This window comes from Lissotriton helveticus, chromosome 2_1 (genome assembly GCF_964261635.1).
Source record: "Lissotriton helveticus chromosome 2_1, aLisHel1.1, whole genome shotgun sequence".
NCBI lineage: Eukaryota > Metazoa > Chordata > Amphibia > Caudata > Salamandridae > Lissotriton > Lissotriton helveticus.
Genome location: NC_136059.1, coordinates 1,017,629,129 through 1,017,649,673, shown reverse-complemented (window position 1 = coordinate 1,017,649,673; position 20,545 = coordinate 1,017,629,129). Strand labels below are relative to the sequence as shown.

Genomic DNA, 20,545 nt, shown 5'->3' with positions numbered 1-20,545 from the left:
TATGCTATGTTTTGTTATGCTATGTTTTGTTATGCTATGTTTTGTTATGCTATGTTTTGTTATGCTATGTTTTGTTATGCTATGTTTTGTTATGCTATGTTTTGTTATGCTATGTTTTGTTATGCTATGTTTTGTTATGCTATGTTTTGTTATGCTATGCTATGTTGTGTTTTGTTATGCTATGTTATGTTGTGTTTTGTTATGCTATGTTATGTTGTGTTTTGTTATGCTATGTTATGTTGTGTTTTGTTATGCTATGTTGTGTTTTGTTAAGCTATGCTATGTTTTGTTGTGTTATGTTTTGTTATGCTATGTTTTGTTATGCTATGTTTTGTTATGCTATGTTTTGTTATGCTATGTTTTGTTATGCTATGTTTTGTTATGCTATGTTTTGTTATGCTATGTTTTGTTATGCTATGTTTTGTTATGCTATGTTTTGTTATGCTATGTTTTGTTATGCTATGTTTTGTTATGCTATGTTTTGTTATGCTATGTTTTGTTATGCTATGTTTTGTTATGCTATGCTATGTTGTGTTTTGTTATGCTATGTTGTGTTTTGTTAAGCTATGCTATGTTTTGTTGTGTTATGTTTTGTTATGCTATGTTTTGTTGTGTTATGTTTTGTTATGCTATGTTTTGTTATGCTATGTTTTGTTATGCTATGTTTTGTTATGCTATGTTTTGTTATGCTATGTTTTGTTATGCTATGTTTTGTTATGCTATGTTTTGTTATGCTATGTTTTGTTATGCTATGCTATGTTGTGTTTTGTTATGCTATGTTGTGTTTTGTTATGCTATGTTGTGTTTTGTTATGCTATGTTGTGTTTTGTTATGCTATGTTGTGTTTTGTTAAGCTATGCTATGTTTTGTTGTGTTATGTTTTGTTCGGCTATGTGTTGTTTTGCTATGTGTTGTTTTGCTATGTGTTGTTTTGCTATGTGTTGTTTTGCTATGTTTTGTTTTGCTATGTTTTGTTATGCTATGTTTTGTTATGCTATGTTTTGTTATGCTATGTTTTGTTATGCTATGTTTTGTTATGCTATGTTTTGTTATGCTATGTTTTGTTATGCTATGTGTTGTGTTTTGTTATGCTATGTTATGTTTTGTTATGCTATGTTATGTTTTGTTATGCTATGTTATGTTTTGTTATGCTATGTTATGTTTTGTTATGCTATGCTGGTGAGGGTGTGTGAGGGTGAGTGAGGGTGTGTGAGGGTTAGGGTGTGTGAGGGTGAGGGTGAGAGGGTCGTGAGTGTGCGTGAGGGGGTGTGAGGGTGAGGGGGTGTGAGGATGGGAGGGTGAGGGGGTGTGGGGGTGAGTGAGGGGGTGTGGGGGTGAGTGAGGGGGTGTGGGGGTGAGGGTGAGGGGGTGTGGGGGTGAGGGTGAGGGGGTGTGAGGGGGAGGGTAAGGGTCTGTGAGGGTGAGTGGGTGTGTGAGGGGGTGTGAAGGTGTGTGAGGGTGGGTGTGAGGGTGAGTGAGGGGGTGTGAGGGTGAGTGAGGGGGTGTGAGGGTGAGTGAGGGGGTGTGTCAGGGTGAGGGTGAGTGAGGGGTGAGGGGGTGTGAGGGTGAGTGAGGGTTGTGAGGGGGTGTGAGGGGGTGTGAGGGTGAGTGAGGGGGTGTGAGGGTGAGTGAGGGTGAGGGTGCGAGGGTGAGGGGGTGTGAGGGTGCGAGGGTGAGGGGGTGAGGGGGTGTGAGGGTGCGAGGGTGAGGGGGTGTGAGGGTGTGAGGTTGGGTGAGGGTGAGTGGATGTGAGGGTGTGTGATGGTGACGAGGGGTGACCAGAGACAGACGGAGGCCACTGGAGACAGTCAGAGAGCAGCCTAGACAGACAGAGGGCGGCTGAGAGAGGGGCGAGCAGCGACAGAGAGAGGTCACTGAAGACAGTCAGAGAGCAGCCTAAGTGTGGCAGAGAGAGAGACCGGGTCACGTCACTGGAGACAGCCAGAGAGCAGGCGAGATGCAGAGAAAGGGAAACAGCAGCAGGGGCAGCGAGAGGGATGGAGGATTGCAAGGGCAGCAGAGAGAGAGCGGGAGATGCAGAGACAGAGGACAGACGACAGGGAGGCGAACAGGGGGAGGAGAGCAGAGACAGAGATAGACCAGAAAGATAGAGTGAGAATTTTGCAGAAAGAGAACAATTACAACGTAATGGGATGCTTTAGCACAGAGAAATATTTATGCATTTTTTCAATATGTAGATTTAACATCATTCTATATACCGATATATTTAGTAGATGAAAAGCAGAATAGATTCTGGTGTAATCACTGACATGGTCTGCATAATTAATCCGGAGCTGAAGGGAAATAGAAGACTACACGAAGGAAGGGCGCAATGGCACTATAAGTGTGATTATGTCAGCTATGCCAGCAACATTAGCACATTCCTCAAAGTTGTGAAAAAGTGTCCGTCTCGATTCGTTCTGTTTAGTGCTCTGGGAAACGTTCGCTGTAATCTTGAAGGATGTGTGTGGAATCCGTGAAAGAACGAGATTTTATTAACCAAAATCACCAAAACTAAGCTAATGTAATTAAAGCTGGGGGCGGATCCCTTTGAAGCCCGGCCTCGCGGCCGTGAAAGAAGTAAACAGCAGGGATGTAATTGGGGGGGGAGGAGAAGTCGCGCTGGGGTGAATGCCTGAGGCCAAGCTGCCCGTGGGAGGGAGGCTGATGGCTGTGATGTGTGCAGCAGGGGGCGGAGCGGATCCCAAGTGAAGCTGCTGGCGGCAGATGGCTTGGCAGATGTGCAGGGTGCTGGTGGCATTGTGCACGCGCTTTTTAGGGCTTGCGCTTGCGCAATGACCTAAAAAGCGCACATGCACTGCATGGAATCGCCAGTGGTTAAACTCTGGATAAGCCACTATAGAGCTTCGCCAGCTATGCGCAAGTGCATCAGCAGGCGAGCCCTAAAAACATGAAGATTATTCACACCGGAGGTCATCTGCTGGACCGCGAGTGGTGCGCGCGCGCTATAAGGAAAAACAAGCGAAAGCACGGCCCCTTGTGTGTAACCGGTCACACGAGGAATGCAGCTGCACGCCACTGCTCGCTCCCGCAAGTCAAATGCTGTGGGAGTGAACATTTGTCAAAAAGGTGGGACATGCGCCCGCGTTTAGCCATTGGCTTGCTACAAAAACAAAATGACACAGGCAACAGCCAACCAAATGCGTGGTGGGAGTCTGTGCCACACTGAAAAGTTTAGAGTGATTACATGAAGCCTACCATAGAGCAGCGCAGAGCTCGCCCTAAACATGGGTTCGGGTCAGACTTCTTTGTTCATTTTACCTTATTTGTCAAATGTTCTTCAGACATTGGCTCGCTCAGTTGTTCGTCACTCTTTGTCCCCAACCCACAGCACTTCGTGGCTATATGTATGCACAGTCACATAAAAGGGTAAGTGGTCAAAAAGAAGGTCTTTGGTAGCAACTCCTAAATGCATACAGTGATATTGACACTTTCACTTACCAGAGTATTAATGCACTTACGCAGAACTTTTCACCACAAAATTTTCTAGGTTGTTTAAACACTTGTATCACTTTGGTCCGTATGCGTAACCATAAATGCTGTTTTTCTTCAGCACATTTAGATTTTATGTTTGGGTGCAAACCTGCTTCAATATATCATTGCAGCCTGAAGATGTAATTAAAAAAGTGTATATTTAAATTTTTACTTTTTTTTGCAATATTTTGTTGCACTTCTCAAATGGCGAAACTTCTGTTCTGAAATGCTAAGCAAGAAGGTGTTGCTTTGAATTTCTATAGTCTGAGGGCACTAAATGTCTGGGTTTCTTAGGGAATGTAGTTTGCTCAACTAGTTATGTAATATTTAACACCAATCCAAAAAATGTGGCAGAATGACTGTTTATCGTGCACAGGTCATTTCATGGCTGATGTAACCCTGGGCGATATGGAAGCAGTAAATTATATATGGTCTAATTCTCTACAGATTAGGGAATCTGTTGGTGCAAGCCAGATCTCCCTTACTGTGACTGGTTTGCCAGTAGAAAACCCAGGTAATTCCCTTCAGCCTCCTTTGTGCAGGAACATATCCCTGCTTAGGTTTGACCCCAGTTTTGATCCACTTAGCCTCCTGCTTATGGGGTACCTAAAAGTGATACTTAGTGCAGTGAATCTGGAAAGATGGGAAAGCAACTGAAAGCAAAATTTTTATTGTATGAACCAGTCTTTTGTTAACAGGTATCACTGCTGAACTGTTGACAATCATGCAGCAACCATATATATATTTTTATCATCTATGAATCCTGAGGTTTCTTTATTGGGTACCAGAAATCCTTCACCATGAGTAGCTGGCCTGCAGGGTTCAATGAACGGATAACATGTTTGATTTTTAGCATGAATGTAATTCCATCAAATTTTCCTAATGCAGGAAAGTATATATGCCAAGTCTCGAACTCTTGCTTTGTTCCTTTTCCTGAGCATCAGGGTATCATACATGTATAGGTTTGATGTGAATACAAGAAATAAACTAGTTGCAGTGCATTTTGAAAATATAAACCACTGCAAGTTAATTGCTGATTTAGGTTAATTGTTGTTCAGCCGCATGTATTACCGGGTTGGGGTGTGTAATTCCTATAGCAAAGCACCCAGGACAAGGACAACACATTTTTATTTTGTCCTTGGGACAATTAGGCCCAATACCCTGCAACAGAAACCCTTTGGCTGCCAATTTACAATTTTACATGCCTTGTTTTGGCATGGCTTTTGTAAAACTTTATTGTGGGAGCTGCTGGGTCTTCACTATTGTAACAAGCATTGGCAAAAAACCAAAACATGTTTTGGTCTCCAGTAATGCACAATACCATAGTAGTTTCTGGCACTGAACAAAACTACTTTGTGTGCTGATATGCTCCTTGTGAAAGAGCAGATTGCAATCACTCTCAGAGAAGCCAGCCGATACATGGATAGAGAGAATTTTAATAAAAACAAAAGGTCTTGGTTAGCGCCAGACCTAATTAGGGGCCAATTTCTTAAAGACATTTACAAAAGTGCACCCCTGGTATATGTCCTCGTATTATTCAGGTTTACGTATTTCATGAATTTGCAGAAGTAGACCAGGTAATCGCACTCTTTAGCAATAGCAAATGTTATATGTAGGTTTGCTAATGCGAAAATCTGTTGATCGTTTTACAACACTGGAAGAAGTTTTACATATGACCTTGTCTGAAGTAAATTTCCAACCTTTTTCAGTATGGGAAAAGATTAGAGAAGAGCTGGTGAAAACCCTTAAAACATGCAAGTTAGTAGGTTTTCACAGACTCAAAGGGTCATTCCAACCCTGGAGCTATTGCTTACTGTCGCCTCCAACCGCAGTATGTAGATCTGCAGAAAGGTAACAAAATAAGGAAATTGCTAGTATTCAATCCCAATGATAGCCTATCTGATTATGTCAAGGTTGATACTATTATCAGAGCTCCTTTAAAATTAGATTGCTGCCATAATTTGCCACTGTACTGCATGGCACCAAAGTGACAAGTAGACTTTTCTTTTTTTGTTTTGTTCAGGACAAGTAGATTTATTAAGCAACCTGTTCCATCAACAAGTAGATATTTTATTATATTGCACAACCAGAGTCTTAAAATTTACACATCATTAGGTTTATATCAGGGTGCCATACAGCGCTCGCTGTGATTGGCTGACTGGGACATCGCTCTGAATAAAGAAGTTTGTCAGATTTTCAGCATTTCTTTTTCCAAAACATAAGTTTGCTTCAGTCTTCATCATACAAACATCCCCGCCAAAGCTTCACCCAAATTTGTCTTCCTCTGGGTCACTTAAGTGTGGGTGTATCAGACGTGGATTTTCAATGGGTTTGAAGAGATATCCACACATTAGAAAACACAAAATGTTTTTAATGGTTGCAAATTCCGCGGGGGGGGGTGACTGTAGTGTTTGGGGTTGGCAGGACCTAGGGGAACCTACCAATGACTGACATTTTTTAAAACTAGAGAGACCGAGGAATCCAGGATGATGTATCTTTTTTTTTTTTTTAACCCCAACATGTTTTTATTAGGCAGATACCTACGCAAATGTCAATGTAGTAGGGAAAAAAATCGCAATTGACTTTTCTATGAAAGAAAATTCTAGCACTTAACTCACAGTGCAAAAATTCAACCACCCAATCAGTGTTTACACACGTCAACAGATGGAAAAAGTGACCCCTTCAGGTGTGGGGTCGGTTATGTGGAACAAGAATAGACCAACATTTTGACCACGTGGTGACAGCATTGACACTATGGACTTCACATTGTCATGTATTTAGCCCGTTCCTGTAGGGTAACAGGCTTACCCCTGCATGAGGTACTGTTTTTAATGGTAGGGAGCACAGGGTGAGTTTTACAGCTCCCCACAAATTCTTGAACTTTCTGTTACAGCAATGCAAGGAACTTGTTTATTTTATTGATTAATTAAATATCCATGTTTGGCCTTTGCTTGTCATTCTAAGTAAGAGAATATGGTCTCTCTCTTGCTCCCCTCTCTGCTCTCTTTTCTCTCTCCTCTCTCTCGCGCTCTCTCTCTCTCTCTCTCTCGCGCTCTCTCGCGCTCTCTCTATCCCTCGCTCGCTCTCTCGCTCTCTCTCTATCCCTCGCTCGCTCTCTCGCTCTCTCTCTCTCCCTCGCTCGCTCTCTCCCTCGCTCTCTCTCTCCCTCCCTCCCTCCCTCTCGCGCTCTCTCTCTCCCTCGCTCTCTCTCTCTCGCTCTCTCTCGCTCGCTGACACGTCAAAGGCAAGCCCGCTTGCACCCATATGGCACCAGTGGCTAGGAACTCTGCCTTCATGTCTTTGCTATTATCTTCCATTCAAGTCCCACATAAAGTTTGTTTACACCACTGGTCCCCGGGGGAGTAGGCTTACAGGTGTAAGCGGTATCGGTTTGTTTTTAAAATGAGTTGCCTTCCCGTGTCTGAGGTCCATGATAGAAGTACTTGTCTTAGTTTGTTTAGAATTTTTATTTTTCAACTGCCGGACTTACTACCTGATGTTTTATTCCTTACAGAAACCTGGCTAGGTCTACCTATATTTGCTGAGCCTATATTTACCCTGCCTCCTGGCTACAGCATCAAGAGATCTAATAGGCCTTGTGACAGAGGGGGCGGCAAAGTGATTATTCACAAGTTCTCTGTGGGCAATAGTCTGGTCCCTTGTGCTATCCACGATTGTGAAAGAACTTTGTTCCAAATCCCTTTTAACAAAAATGTTAACTTCTCTGGATTTTGAATATATATACCCGCCGTTCGAAAGCTTTCATAGATTATCTGGCTCCATTAGTACTCCAGATTTTCAACTTTAACCTTATCCACGACCTGAACTTACACTTTGACCAAGCTAATGAAGAGTCTTCGCAACTTTACGGACAATTTATCATCCATGGAACTGTCTCAATTAATGTTGGGCCAAACGCATTTGGCGGGTCACCTTTTAGACCAGTTTTTTGCCATCCTTCCTAATTTGCGTGTCTACCTCCTGACCTGGTCAGACCATTGTATGATGCCTATGGCCATTAACATTGGTAACACCAGTAGCACTATCACTCCCAGCACGATTATGAAAAGAAATGGCAGAAATTGAATCTTTCTGAATTTCGGAGTTGCAATCCATCCAAAACTTCCCAGTTAGATCTTAACATGGAGCTTGCAGAGTCCAAGATAAAGTCATGGCTTACTTCGGACCTCAATGTCTTTTTACCTGTGCATCAGGATCAGGTAAAACATAAAAAGTAAATACCGGCTCCCTAGTTAAATGAAACATTGGTTGCTGTATAGAAGTGCTGTAAAGTGTTTAAACAAGCGTGGAGGAAGACATATGGCACTAGCTAAAGTGCGATAAATGAGTGCAGTAAAAGTCTTTCATGAAACTATCAGGAAAGCTCGGTTTGAGTTCATCTCAAACAAAATTTATAAATAATAATAATCCGGCAAAAAACATTTTCTCCATTGTCAACATTCTAATGAAGCAGACGGCATCAGTAGAGCCAGTTGAGGCCTCGAATGATCATTGTAATAAATTAGCGAACTAGTTTGTCGAAAAATTCAACGATATCTAGTCACACTTTTCGACAAGTGATAGATCTCAAGCAGTGGACAGTCTTTGCCTGATAGATTTGCAGAACTGAATGTATTCGCCTCACTTGACACAGCCCTATGCAATCAAGTTAAATCGGGTTCTCCTGATGACCCGATTAAACCTGAACTCATTTTAAAATTCCAAGAATTTATTCTACCGTCCTTTTTAGAGATTGCCAATTTGCCAGACTTTTTCTTCTGCAGCAGTATTTGATACATGGAGGCATGCAAAAGTAATTTGCCCTCTAAAGAAAGGATCCCTCGACACTGCCAAAGTTGAAAATTACCGTCCTATCTCCCTGCTACACTTTTTAGCTATAGTAGTGGCGAAAAATGTAAACAGTCTTCGGACTACTTTTCTATAAGAAAAAGACATTTTTGACATCCCAAAATACTTAGACCTCCCCCCAATGGCATGGAACCTGCACACCTAGCGGTGATGGAGGCACTCCGTAATGCGACAGATGAAGGCAGCTGATCTGCTCTTACTCTCCTCGTGAGTGCTGCCTTTGACACAGTATTGCATAAGGTGCTTCTCCGGCGCCTTCATGATATAGGGATAGGAGGTATGGCCCTAATTTAGTTTACCTCCTTCATAAGCCACTGATCCTTTCAAGTAATATCTTAAACCCCCTTTTCTTCCTCACAGAGAACCTTGGAACATAACAATCCACAGTGCTCTGTGATGAGCCTTACCCTCTTTAGCATTTATGTCAGGCCATTAGTAGAGGTTGTGAAATCCTTTGGGATCTCCTGATTTTCATATGCTGACTATACTCCACTTCTTGTTGCACTCACTGCAGATGTGACGAAATATATAACTTTCAGGAATGCATGATTGCAGTTGCCAGACGATCATAAAGCATTTTGGCATATGGTTGATTAAGCACTCTCCTTCAAAACCCAAGTTAGAACACTAGAGGGTGCCTACTTAGGCCTTTTGAGAGGACTCAAACCAATCATTGGTTTCTTCCGTCCTCCAATCCAGCAGTAGATAATTCAATCCTTAATCTCGTTGAGCCTCGTCTACTGCAACATTCTTTATCTGGGCGCCAAAGAGATTGGTTATCAAGAGGTTACAGTTTGTCCAAAATGTCACTGCCAGATTACTATATTCTCTCTCCAAATTGTGTTCCGCCTCCTGGCTCCTTCATGAATTTCCTTGGCTGCCCATTGAGAAATGCATACAGTTTAAATCCTTGAGTACAGCTCACAAGATCTTTTATGCACTAGGTGCCCCTATTCCCTCCACTCGGCTGATTTATATATGGTCCTTACTCTACAGTTCTGAAGAAATAGATCAATAGGCTGTTCTTTCCAAGCCCTGGCCCCTGCCCCATTGGAACGACATATCACTATTTTTAAGGAACGCTGAACCATCTTCACATTAGGAAACCGCTCAGAACTTGGTTATATGCAGTGTAGCCTTCATAACTTTTTTTTTAAATACTGTGCTCTCCCTTTTATGCTTATCTATCTTTGCATGGTGTATTGTGTTAATAGTGTAGCATTGGGAAGCCCTGTTGCTGGGGCAGCCATGCGCTTTATACATAAAAAAAATGACAATTTTTTTGGAACAAAAACACAGAATTTTACATATAGGAAATAGTTGTATTGACCCCTTCCTCCTTTTTGTTTTGACAATTGTTCAGTTTTATAGATTGACGATTTTAACAGCATTATTGATCCGTCACAGTCCTTTTACCCTGTCCTCCCTATAGACCCCTATATGCTTGCCAGACCCCCACACCTTTTTTCATTTCTTGGGGCATCCTCTACTCGTGTATATTGTACATTCTGCTTGCCAGCACCAATCCAAATAATTTTTCCATTAATCTACTGTAGGAGTGCATCTTCTTAAATGTAGGATTTTATTTCTTGCATCTTCTTAAATGAAGGATTTTATGTCTGAGTCAATGGGATTTATAATTGGTCTCCTTACCTCAAGAGGTAATATCCCAAAAACCTAATTGTATCTTGGGGTGAGCAGCAACAATGGGCGTGGTGGAACAGAACATTGGTATTGCCGCACATTTTGCCTAGCTTAAGCTATATCCTGAGGTGTGTGAGGAAATCATTAAAGTACATCAAAGTGGACAACAAGAAACTGAGGTCAGTGATTCTGATGAGGATATTGTCTTCATAGTGGAAGGACTTTATAGGTCTCAATTGACTGTGTATGCCCTTGATCAGGGGTGAGGACTGAATGGCTTCAGCTAGTAGTTACAGAGCGAGGATATATAGGAGAGGGGATAATGGGGAAATCTTTTATTAAGCTGTTTTTTATTGAATTGGGACTGGAAAGAAATACTCCCTGGTTTTGGGGTTGTAGGATAATGGTACAACTATTCCACTATAGAAATAAGTTCCTGAACCTGTCCATTCCACAAAAAGGGTATCCCATGTTCCACCCAATTGAATGATTTTTTAGCGATCTGGAAAATTGTTATTGCATCTTTCTCAAAATCCATGGCAGTCCATAGTACAGGAAGGTTCTCTGGTGTTTTCTGGAGGAGCACCATAGAATAAAGCCCACATCTGTGAGTGTTGAGTAAGGGAATGACTTTACATAATCTGGTTACCAGAATCATTGCCAAGTTTCTGATTAGTAAACTGGAGGTAGATGGGTCTGTAGCTCCCACATTCCAGTGGGTCGTTGCCTTCTTCAAATGGAGTGTTATGATAGCCATATTATAGATGGAGCCCAAGAAGCCTAAGGTCTGTGCTCACCAGAAGTCCTCGCAAAGCATAGAAGCCAATTTAGGTTTTCACAACTTAAAACATTTGCTGTTAAAGATGTCTTCACCTCGGGATCTACAAGTCAGTGTTAGGGAAGGAGTGTATTATATGGTGTGGTAGTGCGACCTCTCTATGTAATGCTTCCAACTCTTTAAGTCCAGTAGGTTTCATTTATAAAACCCTCGGTAGCTATGGTAGTGAGCAGCATGGCTTACACAAAGAAACACATTTAAAGGATTTAAACAGCACCCAAACATTTGTAGAAGAAATGGACACAACTCTCAACAATTCTTACACCAAGTTTATTTATCTTAAAAGCTATAATAAAAGCAATTTCACTGATTGCCAAAGCTTGTTCGTGGATCAAAGTCAAAGAATCAGACCCTTAGAATCCTTTTTTAAGGAAAACGTATGTAACTGTCGATCAGTTTAAAGTACTTGGGGCGACCAACTCCGTCGGGGAGCTAGTCAAGGGGACCAGTAAGGTCCTCGACCAGTTAATCTTCCCAGAAGTTGCAGTCCTTCATTAGTTCCAGGCCGATTATCTGCATTGCAATGGATTCCAATGGAGTGGTCCTGATATTGGGGATGAGAGATACTGAAGATGCTCAAAGTATGCTGTGGATGCAATGCGATCGATGGAAGTCTTCCAGCAGAGATTCCTCCATTTACGAAGATGGTGGGGGGTCCCTGCTGTAGGGTCAACGTCCCAAGAAGTCCTCTCCAGTCTGGCTGAATTCTAGTCGCCATTGGACTACCATTACTAATTGCCAGTTGTCGCAGTCACAGGAAAGCCTCCCTCTGCTGATAACTCCCCTTCTGAGGGTCTCAGCAACTCTACGGCAGCCCTTGAGCTCAGCAAACTCTGGTGCAATTCTGTGCGTCATGTCATGGTCCGTGGTGCTGCATAGCAGAGGTGGTAGCGGTTTAGAGACTTTGGGCTACAAACTTGCCCCAGCAGGCTTCTTCAGCTATTGTCCCTGTGCTGCAGACAGGAGGCCTGTCAACTGACCCTGAATGTTCTCTTTCCCTGACTGGCCTTTGGAGACAACTTCTCCCCAAGCAGTACAGGGCAGGCGCAGTCACTCTCTAAGCTAGCCACCAGGTGAAGTACTACTCAGTGCAACCTCTTTGCTGATACCCGGTGCAGCAGGGCAGTCCTCCTTCAGTACTTCCAAGTCGGACAAAATCTGAGGTCTGGGTGCTCTCTTTCTCCTCAGAGAGTGCCCTCCGGCCAGGATGCGGTCGGTAGCTAATGGGCTACCATGTTCCCTCCCACCTGATGACTACTTCCTGTGGTGTGGCATCTGGCTATCCCATGATGTACCATTCTGCTCACGCTCAAGATGGCGAGACCAGTCTGTCCGTGTTCAGACCTCCCTAGCCCGCTCAAGGTGTGGCTACCTGAGGGTTGTACACGCCTGTGCAAACCTGTTTGGCAACATGTTTCTCTCCTCTGCTTCCCGTGCCAGCCTTCCTACCTCCACTATATCTCAACCTTCGCTCCTAATGTTACACATCAACCCTTCAAAGGTGGCTTCACCTTTTACGCCTCCCTTTTTGGGACTAACAGCCAACTTTCTTTCTGCAGGAGGGAGTGACACCTTCCTTGCCTGTAATCCCTCTGTGTTCTCTTTCCTGAGAGCATCTCTCTCCAGGAGGGCAGAAGGCTGTCTTTTGGAGCAGGCTCCATTTGTGCACTTGAAGGCACAGGAGTTTTAAAGGCAACAAAGTGGCAGCTTTGCTAAACCTACACACTGCAACAAGTTGCATTAATTCCGACATAAGACACAAGTTGGGCTTAATGTAATGAGTTGTTTCATACTTAGAGTGCCCACTTTGTACAGTTCAGGAGCTAGTACAGCTGAGAGGGCCGTGTTTAACTCTGGAAAGCATTGGTCGCCCCATTGGCGAGTACAAAGTAAAACAGTCGTTTTGTGGGTTTTACTGTCAGGACATGAACATTACATGTCCTGCTTGTGCCATATTTTGCACCCTGCCTTTTAATGGCCAAGTTTGGCCAACAGGGAGTGTCTGTTCTCCCAGTCTCCATGGCAGACTGGGGGAGGACCTGTTTTACTTGGGGGACTGCCAGTATGGCACAGCTATTTCCAATAGGGTACAGCCAATTCGGCATGCACTATAGGGGCCGGGCACTGACGCTAAGATCTGGTTAGCAGGCCTTGATGCATTTGAAAAAAAAGCAGCATCAGTCAACGTACGCGTGATTATACAAAAGAGGCATTTCCTTACAGTTGATATGTTTGAGCTAGCCTCATTGCCATCATTTAGAGTAATTTCACAAATCATTGTCCTGTCTTTCGTCATTCAGCAAACTTAAATGCACTGATTTAAGAAAACATTCGTCTTTGGATGAAGTGTCCTGCATGGAGATTTATAAGTGCTCCTAGAACGAAAACAATCATGCAATGCAATAGATCTCACATTACTGAAAGTTTGAGCTATTGGCGCTTCGTTATTTGCAACGCCAATAGGTCAATCTTTCAGTAATGCGAGACCTATTGCATTGCAAATGCTTGTTTAAACTTGATCTTACTGCCAGGATCCCATGACGTTCATTAACATTAGGCCTGTGGCCTGTAAAAAAGGGCCTAAATTCCCCCTCCAGATAACAACATGGATGGGTGCTGCACTTACACTGGGAGGATGGGGGAGAGCGCCTGAAATTATTTTATTGTAATGGAATGTTTTGATTTCACTTTTTTGTGTCAACAGACCGTGCTGTTAGAACAGTTACCCCTATCAAAAGTTTCATGCCAGCAGCAATGACTGGAGGTGGGGAGGGTGTGAGAGCGAAGAGTCACGCGATGGCCAGAACTGGACAACCAAAAGAATCAATTGGTGATGTCCACTGGGAGGGAACCAACCCCTGAAAGGTGGTACAGATGCACAAAATTAACCAACCAGAGAAAAGGAATTTTAAAAAGCAGGCCAACTAACCAACCAAAAGGGGTGGGCGTGTCCAAAGTCCCCGATAGAAGTAGCGCATACGCTGACCAGGCTCGACCTAATAAGGTTTCTTAGATGTCCTCCTGGTGTCACCAGTCTAACCACATGGTCCTTTATCTCAGGGATAGCTTGCAGTGTTTTGCACTTCCATAACTAGTAAACGAGCATCCTAACAGCTTTTTTTCCTTCGCTTGAAATGCCTCTCTTTGAGCCTAACAATGATTTTTTTCTGCTGCAGTAGTGTTTAAAGTGTTGAGCGAACCTCTCCTCCTACAGTCAGCATTGAAAACAGAGGAAGGGTGGACCCCTTATTCAGCGGTCAAGTAGGTGATGCTGTGTAGCCAAGGCAGAGTCTCACTTTAACAGGCTCCTCTATGTCCCATTCAGAGTCTGGACTGAGGAGACAAATTGCTCATTGTCTTCCTTGTCAAGGTGAGCATGAGTCCACATCTGCTTCTGTTATGGTAACCTTTCTTTAGATGCCTCCAGCATTGCACAAGGGATCTGCGGCAGCTATGAAAAGGTCTACCTGACTAGGGGAATTACCAGAGAGACTCCTGGTTACAAACTCAATTCATAACATCTGGCATAGCAGAAGGCCACGCAGTAGTCTGTGGGCGGAACGAGCTGCCACGAACCTCCAGTCACAGAAAGTTATACTCCTTGTCTGAAGTTAAGCATCTACCAAGTTGTGGTTGGAGATTAAATCTTGTAGTAAAGCCATATTTGTAATATTACACTTATCCAGGAGTCCAGTTCTATCCAGCATCGGGTCTATGACTAACTTTCACTCTTCCTAATCCAAAATGGATTAGAAATCTTGACAATTGTCGGAAAAAAAAATCCTACCTTATTTAAGGACCTGCGCAACCCAGCACCAGTGTGGGTTTGGCAGTCAGTTTCACAAAGGCATATCTGCCCTATGGATCTGTCCAAGAACAGAGAATGATGTGCAGGAGGTTTTTGTGCAACACTGTGCAATATCGTATCTTTCAGATAACCTTGAGCTTGCCAGTGAGTTAGCAGGGATAGTGTGTGAACGGCACCCATTTATCACTCAGCCAACTCGGTCTTTTTAGTTCGCCTTCTTTGTTTGGGAGGTGCATTTTCTGCAATAACACTCTGCTCCATCATCCATCTCTCGCTAACTTAGAATTAGTAAATATGTCTGCTAATGTTCACTTCCCCGTAATTATCGAAGACGAACGTTCATCCCTTTCTCTTTGCCCTGAGTGATTAAATAGTCCAGTGGCGGCTGGTGACATCTGACAGAGGCGGGGGCGTAAAATTCACTGGCAGCGCAATGTGACGAGCGAGTGTAGCAAGCTAGCTCGATCCTATGAAAGGAGGTTCGGGGCATTTTTGCCCCGCAAAAATTTAGTAAAAAGAGCGTGCAAATGGTGCATTTTCAAGCACATTTCAGAAAGCAAGAATGTTAATAAACCATTCTATATATTCGCACCTTTCATCTTCTCCCTCATTATCTTTCATTCTTTCTGTCATCACTCTTACTCCTACCCAAAACCCTGCTTTTAATCCTACGTACGCTTAAATATATTGCTCATCTCTATTTACTCTTAGTTCTGCGGTTACTTCTACTTAGTCATACACTCTTGCACCCCTACTTACACCAAATCATACTTCTAATTAGATGTACACTTCTTATCTTACTCCTTTTCTTGCTTATTCCTCTTCTTACTACCATGTTGATGCTTCACTGCAAATGCATAATGTAATAGCAGTGAAGGCTCGCAAATGAAAGGTGGGTCGTCTAACAATTAACAAAGTTTGTAAAGTGTACACAGACAAAGAACAACGTTACTTTGCTGTACATGAAAGCCAGGCGTATTTTTCCAGACTGTGGGCGACAAGTGTTAAGTGAAACAATTTACAAACAAGGGATTGCTCGAAATAATGTTTTTGGGTTGACGTTAAAAGCTAAAATGGAGAGTACGCCCCATAGCGCCACTGAAGTGAGAACATATGCAGCTAGATGTCTACACACTGAGAAAAATAAATAAGTAAGCCCCTTACAACAGTAATAATAAAACAGTCTGGAAAAGGTGCAGGCAAACAAACACTGATGTATGAAACGTTACCTTTTTGGTCAGAAAATGTCAACCCCCAGCTTCTACAAATGTTATATAGTTTGCCCAACAAGATGAACGCAAGTAAGGCCATGTACCATCGCAGCAGAAAACACAGGCTCTCCACATCCCCCAAGCTGTCAACATCCGGTCAGTATCCCACCCAAGTACAGTCACAGCCGAGTCCAACCTTACCTATCTCCCTTGGGCAAAAGTGAAGAAGCATGTATGTGGAAGAAAACCAAGGATATGGGAAATACTTTAAAACCAATGAATGGAACTTCTGCGAGAGATTTGTGTAACAAACTACCAAGAATTTCACCCGCACATAGTTAGCGGATAATACGGGTCTGACATTCCCTGACCCCATAAAACCAAAATCAGGGAAAGATTCCAATGCCAAATATCCTCAGTGGTGAAAACAGTCCTGGTGAAAAGCGGTCATAATACCTCAAGGCCCCGGGGGCTTGACCCCTCCCTCCCAGGGAGCCCCCTTTGGGATGTAGTGTCACATAATTCATACACCAGTGTGAGTACCTAGATTCCAGGTCCAGAGCTGGCAGAAGTGACCCCACCTCATGCGTGGCTACCTCAACAGTCCCGACAGTCTCTCAACCTGCAGTCTGAGTGTTCGAGAAATTAACACATTTCCTTGAAACTAAGTAATTTTGCCCGCAGGAGTCTGGTTAATGTAGAAAACATCTCGACAGAACACATGTTCTGCTCTCCGGTATTTTGCAGGACTTTTATTCACACAATGTGCACGCATGTATAAAATGTCATACACCTTACCGACACATTTATTTTGCACTTAAAGAATAATTTTGCATAGTTTTCACAAACTTTTGATGGAATTTCACTAATGAAAAAATATGCAATTTCGTACCCCTTAAATGGCACAGTTGGTGGTAGTGTGCTGCCTCACATAGCATTCCTGGGTTGGTTTTTCCCTAATCAGAGTGGACGAAAACACACACACACACACACACAGTTGCATTCTGTGTCTTATAGTTCTGCAGTTACTGCTTTATGAATTCTAGGATGAGGCCTGGCTGGGGTCTCACACGTGGCATTAGGGAGGAGGCCACTTGGGCACACAAGGAGTGCTCCTGCCTACATTATGAAACATCCGCTCCACAGAATCAATCACGCCAACTTCACTTGTCGGCCCTGGGAGGTGTAGGGCTCCTCTACTCAGACCTGACCCCGAATTAGCCCGGCCGGGCTCAGACTTAAGTGATGCCAGACCTCACCGCGCATCCTCCCATGCAGGCACACCAGTCCACAGGAAAGGGGATATCTAATCTTCAAGTTCTCACAGCAGATGAGCAGCTTTTTAATAAGCGTAGTGTATGATCTGCTGTGGCTCTCAGTGGGTAGAAGAGAAAGTGTCTACATCGTCGGAGAAAAACAAGCAGCTGAGCTACCCAATGCCTATGCCCAAATTAAAGCGGAGACAATAATGAGCGCGTGCGAAGATCTCCGGTTGTGCGTGGAGGGGGGTGGGGGGGTGGGGTTAAATTAACCAGGCTTAATTTAATTAATAAAACTTACCAGGCCATGCATCTCCTCCGGTCCCGCGTCGCATCACGTCGCCTCTGCAATGGTGGAACTAACTTCTCCCCGCTCTTCTTTTGCTGCTCAACAGCAAACTAACTGCCAATAGGGCACGCGCGGCGGTAACTCAGCCAATCCTGGCGCAGCATAACATTGCCAGTGCGCCAGGATTGGTTAAAGAGCAGGGCTAATACTGCCCATAATGAGACCCGGCTCCCCTGGGTCTCTGCCTGTGTTCGTGCTAGAGGAGGAGGAGGAGGGAAGGGGCTACTGCGTGTGTGCGCATGCGTAGGCAAGTCGAAAAAATGACTTATCCTAAATGCGCACACACTGCTGCTGCCCTCCCTGCCACGCTGTGCTATGCTATCTGCCACTGCCAGCCGCCTGCCACTCACTGCCACAGGCCCGCCCCCCACCCTTCCGCAATCGCATGACTACAGTGACTCACTCACTCCGATTCTCCGAAAATAAATTATGACTGCTGCGCTCGTAATTTTAATTATTGGTATGCGCAGACAGTGATGGTGACGGTCGTCCATGGCTAGTGGGGCAACGCCCCAACGCCCCCAATGGACGAACCGCCACTGAAATATTCCATTTGGAGTTTTTACTTTTCCCTCCTTACGAGTGCCTACTCCAGAAGGGCATCTAAATATCATTATTTTCCACCTGTTCACAAAGTGTCCTTCAAATCTCTCAGGTGGAAGACTACATTGCTTTGGGCTCTCGATTCAGCTTGCACAGCCAATTAACACATGACTTGACGTCACAAAAACCTTTTTAGTTATCTATGATGAGACCTTCCCTCATCTCCACTTATTTGCACTTGAGGTAAATCGTCACCAAGAACATCTTAGCAAACACCCTCTGTTTCTTGTCCTTACGAGGAGGCAAGTTCTTTCGAGAGTATGTGCTCTGTAAGACTTAGCTTCCACTTGAAGCCCCTAGGGTAAATTACAGAGGGGGAGACCGGAACCAAGTTTCCCGCTTTTTTACAGTTCTCTTTTTAACAAGCACAAGAAAAAAGAGCTATCAGTCTTGACGGGGAGCTAAAATAAACCAGAGAGCTATCCAGACATTGCAAGGGCAGACACAAAGTTCTCTCTAGGTCACAGTAGGGGTAAAATACTGACCGCTGCAAACACTAGTCTACCTATTTACTGGTGAATTCTCCCACCTATTTACTGGTTTAATTAGATCGATGTAAATGCTGGGGTTCAAATATTTCTTGCTTGGGAACTTCCTTGCAAAGAAATGCAGTAATTCTAGTAGATACCCGCCAAGTTAATTAATATTCTATAATGAGTGCATTCTCTGTAAAAGCTCTTAAACTCTTAGTTTAATAATTTTGAAGTAGTCACATCCGTTTTCAATCCTAATATTCCGAAAAGTAATCAATTTGACTCACTTGAATTGTAATATGGTCTGTTTATTGTCTTGTTATAAAGATTAACATGCTTATGTGAATAGAGCTTTTATTTTCTAATAAGTGATCTTTATTTTTTATCTGCTTTCTTTTCAGGATGGAGAAGAATGCTGGCAGTATAATTCATTCCATTACTGGAGAGTTCCGTTGCCCAATATTGATCTCTCTGACATTGTTCATTTGGATGAGGAAAATATAACTGAATTTACACCCGCCAGTCGCACTGAAGGAGCGGAAGTTGAAATGGAGAGTTAACATTTTTTCTGTCAATGCGACTACCAGAGCATATGTTGGATTTGAAAGAGATCTTGTTTTGAAAAGTATATTTTGATGTGTGAGAGTATAGATCATTCTTTTGCACGTCTTCGGAATCTGTTGTCATCTAAAGTCATGTGGCAGAAATCTACACTTATCCCTCTTCTAGAAAGTGTATATGCATTTGCAGAAACACAATCTAATTTCTACATTTTTGATCCGTAAAATGGTCTGTTGTGAAAACAATGTGTTGATGAGCAATAGCAATTAATAGGCGAGGCGTTTTAGCCTCACTGTTGCACTCGAGAACTTTCTGTATTTTTTCTGTTTTCCCTGTACAGAATTGTGTAATGTTGGAGTACATTGTTTTTTTTCTTTTCTGGGCACAAACTTAATATACATAAATGTTTTGAATCCCAAAATTGATACTTTTCTATCGCAGGTATTAATTTAAGCCTATGAAAAATGTTCCTTTAGTCCAGAATTCTCATCTCTGTTTAAAACTCGCTCAACATGTCAATTCTTTACGAATTCCAATGGGTTTGGTATGAAATTGACTATAACCACTAATCTTCCAGTCATTCCAATTCTGGGAGTATGAAAAGTGTGAGGAGTGAAACACAACCAAACATTTGTTATATTATTTCCAATGTCTAATTCAAATCAACATAGAAGCTTGAGAGAAACTGTTAATAGCATTACTCACTGCATTCTGGGGTCTACAGGTTGCGTAGAGAACTTTATATCAAAATACAGTGTTTTGTTAACTGTTGGATAAGATCTGCATCAATAAAACTGCTTCTTTTTGTATGCAATATCAAACAAATAGCTTCCCGTCATTGTTCATCATGCTTATACAAGTTGACATCATTATATCTAATGTCTTTGCTAAAAAACATGTTTTGAGAAAATGGTCTGCATGTGTCTGTGTACAACCAACAGATCTGTGCTGGTGTATGGTATAGAAAGCATTTACTCTAATAACTTTTCGCACCCTTCTGCCTTTGGTGCATAGATGGAAATATTTTTTCCTTGTGTGCATTTTATAGTCCTGCTAGTAAATATTGCTTTGAAACTATTTCCAGAATGTTCAAGATCTTGGATTCCCCTTATATGTTCTCTAACTCCAGTTCTCCACACTTCCAAGGCAAGATTTCTCATCAGACTTATGGAAAAATGCTGTTTTCCAGAAATAAGTTCTGCTTTTGCCCCAGTGGGATATACATAGTAATTTGCCATCCCAACCAAACTGCACAGATTTACTGTATAGGAATTGAGATTGAAGGGTTGATTGAAATGCTGTCTGGAGGCACTAATAGAGTGGGTGTTTGCCGCTCAACCCATGGGGCCAGATGCATCAAAGGGTTTTGCCCATTCTGTGTCTGTGGGAAAATGTGTTGATGCATATGGCCCTTGGAAATTACACATGGTGGCCA

The 20,545-nt window shown here is 43.0% G+C and overlaps 1 protein-coding gene across 1 annotated transcript in view; it reads left to right on the top strand.

The window, feature by feature from the left end:
• LOC144819578 (uncharacterized protein C9orf40 homolog) overlaps window positions 1-19,935 on the top strand; it is a 38,874-nt gene extending 18,939 nt beyond the window's left edge. The window contains exon 2 of the mRNA XM_078677410.1: window positions 18,951-19,935. Within this exon, the coding sequence (XP_078533536.1) occupies window positions 18,951-19,109 (159 nt within the window). The 3' untranslated portion in view covers window positions 19,110-19,935. The remainder of the gene's footprint in view (window positions 1-18,950) is intronic.
• Window positions 19,936-20,545: the final 610 nt, after the last annotated feature.